The sequence below is a fragment of the Alligator mississippiensis genome, chromosome 4 (genome assembly GCF_030867095.1).
Source record: "Alligator mississippiensis isolate rAllMis1 chromosome 4, rAllMis1, whole genome shotgun sequence".
Taxonomy (NCBI): Eukaryota; Metazoa; Chordata; order Crocodylia; family Alligatoridae; genus Alligator; species Alligator mississippiensis.
The window spans coordinates 62997427-63007596 of NC_081827.1; the positions used below are offsets into that span (position 1 = coordinate 62997427).

At 39.2% G+C, this 10170-nt stretch overlaps 1 protein-coding gene across 6 annotated transcripts in view; it reads left to right on the forward strand.

Moving 5' to 3' along the window:
• SLC16A7 (solute carrier family 16 member 7) overlaps window positions 1-10170 on the forward strand; it is a 150519-nt gene that overhangs the window by 129416 nt on the left and 10933 nt on the right. For all 6 annotated transcript variants that reach the window (XM_059726042.1, XM_059726044.1, XM_059726043.1 and 3 more), the window contains 2 exons: window positions 5739-5882; window positions 7755-8570. In XM_059726042.1, the coding sequence (XP_059582025.1) occupies window positions 5739-5882; window positions 7755-8570 (960 nt within the window). The remainder of the gene's footprint in view (window positions 1-5738; window positions 5883-7754; window positions 8571-10170) is intronic.

Here is a 10170-nt window from a genome sequence, read left to right on the forward strand (position 1 = left end):
TTTGGCGGCCTGATCCACCGCCCACCTCTTCCCGTCTTGGAGCGGTAACCTTTTATAAGACGTATCGACGAGTTTTGAGGCGCGCTTATCCTGGACATCCGGAGTTCTGTCTGCGTGGAGCCTAGCAAACTCCACGTGATTGTTCGTGTTCTTTCTGTTTGTAACCGCAACTCAAGCAAGTTCTCAGCCTGCACCGCGACCATCTCGGTGTAAGTAAACAATCTTAAAATCAACCATTACGTGTCTGTGCCTAATTCTAGCTCGGCGCCCGCCCTCTCCAACCCAGCGTGCCCGGGCTGCCGGCCACAGCCCGCGTGCAGCGCAACAAAGGGCCCGGGTTTGCGCCCGGCCCGCACGTAAACCAGAAGGCAGAACAAAGTCAGAAACTGAGAAGCAGGAACCAAAGTCAAAAAACAGAAGTGAGCAGCTGGGGCCACCTACTAGAAAGCAGGAACCAAAGTCAAGAGTTAATTGTTCAGCAACCCTCAAATATGAAACAACCTGCAGTTGGGTACAAGGAGTGGGTTTAAATAGAGGCCCTGCGGGCTTTGTCAGCCAGTTAGGTGGCATGCAGGCACTGGCTCAGTTTGCGTTCACTCTGTCTCTGGGTCAACTGTTACCTCAGGAGCCCTGGGGTGGAAGAGCGAAAACTAAAGCTTCATGATATAGCTGAAACTATGGTTCTTTATAGTCTTGTTTGCTAGTATTTCACTTGGAGACATGTCTTTCACAGCCATTGACTTGGGGAAATCCTTGTTTTCCTCACCCTTCAGTGTAATACAGTTGTTGTTAGAGTCTGTACCTGTTAAGAAAAAGATACACACTGGGAAGAAATCTTACTCACCCCCAAGGGGAACCCAGATAGCCTTTTTTCCCCAGTCTGATAAAAAGAAGCGTAAACAACTGGAAAGAAAACATCTGGGTGGTGGGTAAGCAGACCTAAGAAAGGAAATTCTAGAAGTGACCAAGTGTAAAGAGAGGGCACTAACATAATCTTATGCCACCATTCATTTCTTTGTTGAGAAAGTAAATCCTTAGGTCTGAGGTTATTTTTGATCTGCTTCGCATCCTTTATAATTTTACCCCCAAAAAAGTTGCCTTGTTTTTGCACATGCCTGAAGATGGCTTCCTTAAAGAATTTCAAGGCAGCAGGAGTGGTGTACACGACAGCCTAACCAAAAACGTATGCACCGCAAGAATTAATCAACACTGGCCCTCTCATATATTGACTACCTGGTCTCTCACAAATGAAGCCTCCAAGTATAAGCTGCCGAGCTTGAACATATACATATTTGGGATGCACGTCAGAGAGACGGGACAAAAAACTGGCTGTCCTTTTTGTCATCGGCTTCCAAAAGATATCTGTAGTATCTTCCAAAAGACCCGGCCTTGTCCAAAACTATTCCTTTGTGATCTTCTAATCCCCTTGTCCCACACATGCACCTGGGTAAATTGTCCTTTTATTCTTTTCTTAAAGATTTGGTCATCTTTAAAATGAGAATTGACTCAAAAATCCAGTCTAAGAACATGACAATGAACATTTTTTGTCCCATCCAAGAGTCAAAAAATGTATATATTGCATCAGAATTGATTTTTATGAGATTTTAATGAAATACATATTAGCATTTAGCATGATCTTGCCGATGATCTGTTATTTGATGTTGAGTAACTGAATTATGTTTCTGGTTAAAAATTTGCTGTAATTTATAGATTCATGCCAGCCTGTGAGCATTATTTAAATGACTGTAGATGTAGGTGAATGCAAAATCAAATTTGTGCTTTCCCATAAAAGGCCTGATTACATGTTCACAGCTGGCATTTATGTAGATTCGTATTTACTGACATATGAATATACAGTATTTTAAGAGACTTTAAAACCAAAATGTACACCCAGATGTCAAAAGAAAATGTTTAATGCCATTATCAGAGCTGCAGGAAACTGGAAAATTTATAGAGTTTCCTCATTCATATGCTCAACCCAACATTATGTCTTATATAGCAATTGATGTTTCCTAAGTGTTAGATTTTAAACTAAAACACTGGAATATTCCTAGAAAGCAAAATTAAACTGGAGTTAGGGTGGCAAGTGCGTATCAATAACTTATGTGAAAAACTTTAAAAGAATATTGTAGTTTCCAAAGATGTTTGTAAGTCAGCAAATGTATTTTAATTTTAAAAAGGGATGTTTAAAATACATGCCGAATAGTACACTTCACGGAAATGCAAAGATCATGCAACTCAAACAACTTCAACTTTCCCCTTGTGGCTTCACCCACCATCCACCCAAGACCAAGAGATTTCATTTATGGCCATTTATTCACTATGCTCTGGTGCTGGCATTCGTTGCCTTCTGGGTGGTTTACCATACTGGCTTTGAGCTTAACACCCCTAACTAGCCTGTGACCTGACTAACTGAGAAATCTCGTTGTTACTGTGCATTAAGGCAACCTAATGCATATTTTTAGTACCTCACATTGGAGGTACTAAATGTAATGTGCGTTAGAAAATATCCAGGTGAAGTTTTATGTGTGGGCTATGTAATGTATGAAAAGCTAAATGGCTTAGGACACAGGCTTTGAGAGTTCATCTTCCTTCTTGTCCCTCATTATAATGGTTGACATTTTAGCAGAATAGAGCAGGGTAAAAAATTAAATAGTTTGTCATAAAGTTCAGTTTCAGATTCACCCCTCCCTCCATGAATTCAGGTCAAATTAAGCAAATAGGTTTAACTGAGAAAAATGGCAGGGAGGGGGGGTGAAAAAGTCAAAATATTTTGTTTCAACAGTTTCAAAACATAACATTTCAACTCTTTGTTTGAAAAAGTTAATTTACAAATGTAGCTAAATTTCATATTTATAAAAGAGTAAATAAATCTCATAATGGACCAAACAATTTGTTTAATGCAAAATGAAAATATAAGTATATTTTATATCAACAAAAAATACAGAAGAATTGTCTTTTGGGTTGACATCTCCTTATCCACCTAATTCTGCTGAAGAACTGAAATACTCGCACAACCCTAAGGGCTTTTCCTGATTGGAACTTGTTCCACCAAAGGTTCATAAGACCACACAAGTTTCATAAACTTCAGGATGCAATGCATGGCACTGCTTTGATCGAGGCTTTCTTTGGGATTTTTCTCTTCTGTGAATGCCAATCCTGTCTATGGCTAGTTCCAGAAAAAGAAATGCTGCTATATCACATATAAAACTTTTTTCTGGCCTGCCCAGAAACCCAGACTACTGGCTATCTCATGAGCTGTCCTGTAAGCTAAGCCTCTTGACTCTGTATAACTGTGCTTGAAACCTTTTAAGTATCCAGATTTTATTTTGTGTAACCAACCTAATGGACATATAAATTGATTTTTAAGCAGACAGTCCACTGAATTCAATGGACAGTTATGCTTATACAAAAGATGGTATAGTATACCATGGAGACTTGCTATTTAACCCATTACTAACAGTAAGAGATTTCGGGCAGGTCAAATATTGGAGCTCAAACAACAACATATTGCAAAGAACATAGGTTTTCAAGTTTTTGAGCCATCTTTTTTCTTATAATGGATATTCTGGCATTAATTTATTTCATTATTATGGAGCAAATATAACATAAGAGCCAAAATAATTTTCAGTAAAACCAAATGCAGTACTTGACATTTCATTTTATTGCCATTGTCTCTTGTAGCTCCACTTTTAAACATCAGTTTGCATTCGTTCCCTTTTATATTTTTTTTCTGTTTAAATGTAGTGAATTTCATTCATGGTTACAAAACCTAGACTGGTAATTCTGATTAGGACCAGGCATAATAGAATCAGATGTTGTGTTACATCCTTAAAGTGCTCTGATAGCACTTAGTACGTACGATACCACCTATTCATTTAAAGGACTTGTAAGTGTACATCATGTTTAGATGCCCAGTGTCTGTTTGTTTGATGTGGACATAATTACACTATGAACTAAATTATTCTTGAAACTAAAGACCAGAGCTGTAGCTATATTTTCAAGTTTATAGGTTATAGGGCCCCTCTACATGTGCTGGTAAAGGTGCAATTAGATCTAATGTGTGATTCACACAAAATTATGCCTCCTGCCATTCCACAAGTGCATGGCAGGAGGCATGCTTGTGAGATCACACATTAGATCCAAGTATGCCTTATTGCCAGTACAGGGGGAGCCCAATCCTAGGCTTCCCCTACATCAGCAAGAAGCAGGGTCCCATGGCTGGGAGCCTCTCTTTGTTGAGGGGCCTCCCAGTCATGGGGCCCATGCACAGCCAGGACCAAGAGTCCCTCAGGTGTGGAAGTCTTGGTTTTGGCTGCCTGTGTGGTACTGCTGGGACTGAGAGCCCCATCAGGTGTAAGACTCTGTCCTGGCTGTGCAACTTGGACCAAGAGCCCCATCAGCTGTGGGCCTCTCAAGCCCCTACAGCTGTGTGAAGCACTCCACAGTAGGGAGATCACAGTGGCTGGAAGATTGCAGCACCTGTGTTCTCTCAGTGGCAGACTACACATGCAAATTAAAGCTGGACAGAAACTAGCTATAAAGTTATTACACATTTTCGAGCAATAACTTTATAGCTAATGGGATCATTTTAATGCTCAATAGTTCATTTGAGCGTGTTGCCAGTCTAAATTTATTGTGCAATTAACAAGGTAACTGTGCAATATATATGATGTGTACAGGGGGCCTTAGTGTAATGACACTGAAGCGTGCCTCAGACTTTGTTAGTCAACACAGTCTGCCTATTATATTCATTAGTGCTATTAATGCTGCCTGTTATCACTCATCTTCAGAACAAGTCAAGCTTCACTTGTGTTTAATTTATACTCTGATTTATACTCTGATTAAACAAGGTTCTTGAGCACATTCCTAACTTTAAGTAGGCGTGTGATCCCACTGACATGCTAAAAGTATCCTACACAAGTTAACAGGCAACTATAAAATTCCCAAAAGTTTCCATACTATTAAAATACGTTATTATCCGATTCATTTAAAAATCTCTTTTGCTGCAATAGCAATAGTTTTTTTCCTTCTGTTTCAACTCCTGAGCTGGACTTCACAGTATGGGCCTGACTGATCAAAATACCCAGGATGGGGGTGAGGAGGCTGTGGCTACACCCCTTAAGGGGTGCGACCCATGAGCAGTGAATCCACCACAATGCTGGTGCAAGCTTCTGTCATAGTCATCACTTTGGCAAGATTCCAGAGCCCAGGTGTTGAATGCTGCTGTTATTCATCACCCCCAAACCTCCTCTGAATTCAGCATCAGGAGAAAATTGTGGATGAGTGGTGATGACATTCACCCACTGGGCTCTGGTGTTGCTTTAAATCAGTGCCTCCAGCAGGAGCCGACAGCAACAAGCCGGTGAGTTCAAAGAGCTTGCTGCACATGGGTCAGACAACTGAAGACAGATGCAACTGCATTCCTCTTTCTTTTCATGGATCCTCTCCAACCCTGGCCTGTCTCAGCATTCCCTGCCTTCCCAAGTCTTCCTTTGACTGGGATCATTTTTGCTTCCTGAGAATGGTAATAAGCAAGCTTGTATCATTCATGTCTTACATCCTTTGATCCAGATTCATGACTGAAATATTTATCAAAGCCACTTGTCTGTGACACATGACTATGGCTCTGTCTGACTTCAAGCACATAAATATTTGCCTGCAGACATCTACGCATTCCTAACTGCAAATATATTTATGACAACGTGACTGAAAATTTGTTCATTTCTTGCCATCAGGTCCCATGAGCAGCGTCTTGGTGAACAAATATGGTAGCCGGCCAGTAATGATAGCAGGAGGCATATTGTGTTCATTTGGAATGATTGTATCCTCTTTCTGCAATAGTGTCCTGGAACTTTACATATGTATAGGTGTTGTTGGAGGTAAGCGACTTGTTCAAAATGTACTATCACTACATTCAATGTTTATAATTAACATTTAATGTTTATAATATTATTGTACAGAATAGGTGCTCTAGACATAGACAAGAGTGTCGTTGTGCTAGGCATACTACAAACACAGAAGAATAAGACGCTCCATCTAGTTCATTTTATTTATCCTGAACTATATTTCTTTGAGACTTTCTGGGATATTAAATTATTTCTTGGGATATTTCAGAAACACATTATTATTTTATTCAGTAAATGCAATATGTATGTTCCATACTGTGCTGCACTATAATTTCAACAACAAAAATGATTGCCTTGTGACAACTCTTAGTATAGTTATTTTTATTGGATTTTATATTGATCACTTTAGCTCCTAATCATAATGTAGTTTGAACTCAGTAGCAGAGAGACTAGAAGATACCTAATAAAGATACAAGTTCTTTTAGGCCCACAAATATATCTATATATAGTGCTCTAGTATATAGTGCTCTGGAAATAGCTTGCTCCTGCAAAAAAATAAAATAAAATATTTATTTATTTTTGCAGGAGTGAGCTGCAAGGGCTGGGAGGCAGAGTGGTAGGATGAAGGGGCAGGTGAGGAGCACCAGGAGTGGGGAGTAGAGGGAACAGCAGCCAGCTTGATCCAAGCTGACAGGGAGGCTAGATCTGGAAATGTGGGGAGCAGCATGGACCCAGTCAGGGCAGACAGGGGCTGGCATACCTGATGGGATTCCTGACAGCCCCCAGCTGCCTGCAATCTGGGCCACCTACCCTACCCCTGAGAGCAGGTGAGCAGGTGCAGGCACTGAGCCAACTTGGCTTCTAGCTCTGCATCTACTGTCCAGCAGCCCTCTAAGGGCAGATCAAAGTAGGGCAGGTTAGAAGGAGTATTAACCCTTAATGTGTAAGTGCTCAAAGCACATGCTAATGTTAACACCAGTTAAAATTAGCAGGTGCTAAGTGTAATGTGTGACAAGGTCCTAAGGGCTTAACAGTGAATTCAGAGCAGCCCCACCACTTTATTGCCAGGTTCAGAGCATGCTTTTGGACACTGGTAAGTGGGAGTGTTTAGCTCCATCCTGACCAGGACCTCCCCTGCTGTACACACAAGCCTATATAGGCTTCCCCATATTCTATAACAGTTCAGCTCCCCCTTTGACCATGGATTTCATGGATGTGACCTCCACAGTCATATCTGATTGTTTGCAGGTATGCTGCAAATTTATTAATAATTATTAACCATTTTAAACCTTACTTTGCTTACACATTCAACTCCAAATAAAGATAGAGATAAAAAGAGAGAGGATTATATCCGTAAATTTAATCTGCTCATTTTTGTAGATTAGATGATACTTTAAAACTTTTGTGAAGTGAACGAAGAGGAAACTTTTACAGCTTAGTAAGATAAAAATGGTATAGTCAAGGTTTCGATACCATTTTTCCTCTGTTGCTCCTTTGTCTATATCATTGCTCAAAAATTACTAGTTTTTGCTTTTATTCCAGTGCAGTACAGGAAAATGTCAAAACTCTTGTGTTGTGTTAGAATGATGTTGTAGCCATAATGGTCCAGGAAAAATGCGAGAAGTAAGGATTTTTTGGAGGGGACATCTTTTATTGCACCAACTGCATAGTTGAAATAAAGTTAGACATGCTTTCAAATGAATTACATTCTTATCAGGCCAGACATTCCATGGACAGTAAACCTTATGGAAAGCAATGAAACTAATTCATTCTCTGATACTGATGTTTTTTTGTCTTCATTCAAACTTGTTGAACGATGTATTAGCTTTTTTGAATAAAATATATTATAGTGAAGGGTTTTGTATATATTATGCACAATAAAGCTATGTTCTATTTGCTCCTTAGGTCTGGGTTTAGCTTTCAACCTGCAGCCTGCCTTGACTATGATTGGCAAGTATTTTTACAAGAAGCGTCCTATTGCTAACGGACTAGCTATGGCTGGAAGTCCTGTATTTCTAAGCACGTTGGCACCTCTCAATCAATTTCTCTTTAATTTATTTGGCTGGAAAGGAAGCTTTCTTATTCTGGGAGGACTTCTGCTGAACTGCTGCGTGGCTGGGTCACTTATGAGACCTGTTGGACCAAAACCAGTCCCTCCTGTGAAAAAAGATGTTGAAAAAGGGGCAGGAGATTCCACATTGCACAAAAACAACAAGAAGAAGGCTTTCTGGCAAACTCTGAATAAATATTTAGATATATCCCTTTTCAAACACAGAGGATTTCTAATTTATTTGTCAGGAAATGTTATTATGTTTATTGGTTTCTTTGCCCCAATAGTATTCTTGGCTCCTTATGCCAAGCATAAGGGAATTGATGAATATTCTGCAGCTTTTTTGTTGTCTATCTTAGCTTTTGTAGACATGTTTGCTAGGCCTTCAATGGGACTTTTGGCAAACTCCAAACTCATCCGGCCAAAGATCCAGTATTTCTTTAGTTTTGCTGTCTTGTACAATGGTGTCTGTCATATCATGTGCCCACTGGCATCAGACTACACTGGCCTGGTGATATATGCTGTATTTTTTGGGTTTGCTTTTGGAATGGTTAGCAGTGTTCTTTTTGAGACGTTGATGGACCTTGTTGGTGCTGCCAGGTTTTCCAGTGCCGTGGGACTTGTCACAATTGTGGAGTGCTGCCCAGTTCTTATCGGTCCACCTCTTGGAGGTAAGGAATCTTTTGTTGTTCCCCTTTCAAATACCATTGGGCCCACTGTAAACAACTGAATATTAATACTAATCTAAAATATTGTATACATGCACATTAATTGATGTTGCCATTGGAACCACAACATTTTAATGGTCTGTTCTTTTGCATTTAGAATTGTAACACTGTGGTAAATTAAGTGGTTTTGTATTCCAAAGATTTAGATTTATATGCATATCTATAGATTTCCTGTGCATGTACAGCACATACACACCTACAACTATGTCTCCATATGCAGTGTGTCCTTCATAGACATATAGATACCTGTAAATAGGATACAGTTATCTTATATTGTCATAGTAAGACCATAATGTTAGCTCTCAGTGGCCATGTCCACAGAAGATGCTACGGCCAGTAGCAGTGAACAGTGACAGTTATGCTACTGTGCAGTAGTAACAAGTATACGCACACACATTAAAATGTAAAAGGTAGCAGAAACTAAAGTCCCTATGTGTTGTTTGAATGCTAGTCTCCATGGAGCTTATAGAAAGAAGAGAATCAGTTGTCTCAACATGAGGACATGCATGACAGGACCCTGAAGCTGTCCGTCAGTGTATTGAGTAGACCACTGGCCTGCACTATTTTACCACTCATTAATCACCTTTAGAATTATAGCAGGTCAAGGCTTTTTTTTTTTTTTTAAGACGCTTAGGTAGGCCTTTTTTGTGGGGGGGAAGGTACTTTTCAAAATCCTAGGCCAATTTAATACATATAAAATGACAGAATTACAGAATACTGGCCTGCAATGTATATAACCTACATTCAAAATACATATGCATTTCAACCAAACAATACGAAATCACCAGGCATTCAAACACATTCCCACGTGCTCAAATTAACACAAATGAGAAATGACATTGAAGGCAATGAGAGTATTCAGGTGCTTAAATTTAAATACACTAGTAAAAGTGTTTGCAGGATAGAGGGCATTATTATACTGAAGTAATATTTCTTAATTTTGGATAAAGAGGGCCAGTTTTAACTTTGAGGTGTTATTTTACTGACATTAATATTCAGTAGTTACACAGACATTCCAAAATATCCTGTGCATCTTTTACTATGTGCATTTAGATTTGAAAGGGTCAGGGATACAATATGCTACTTTAACACAGATCTGTAATACACCACCTAGTGGGAGGACTGCATGTACAGCTGATCAAATCTAATCTGCTCAAATATTATTATAACCTGTACTAAAATAAAGTTTAATATTAACAGAAAATATTTATTTCTCCATGTATTTGCTTTTCAGGCTTTTAAGAAGTGTTATATTTAGGATAGAAGATAAATAATTAAATTTTGCTTGCTAAACAGAGGAAAACAAAGTGGAGCCAGGCACACAATACATCTCAAATATTAGTCTTAGTTCAGATCCTATAATATATTATGCTGAACTCTTGAACGAAAATGAATTTTCTTTCCTAATTTTACTAGACAGGCCATCTTTAAAAAATTATTAATATCACTGAGGATGCCTAAATTAGTTGCAATACTAAATGAACAAAAGGCAGACTAGGATGGCACATTATAAACGAACTTATTCAGAGGCATTCAGATACAT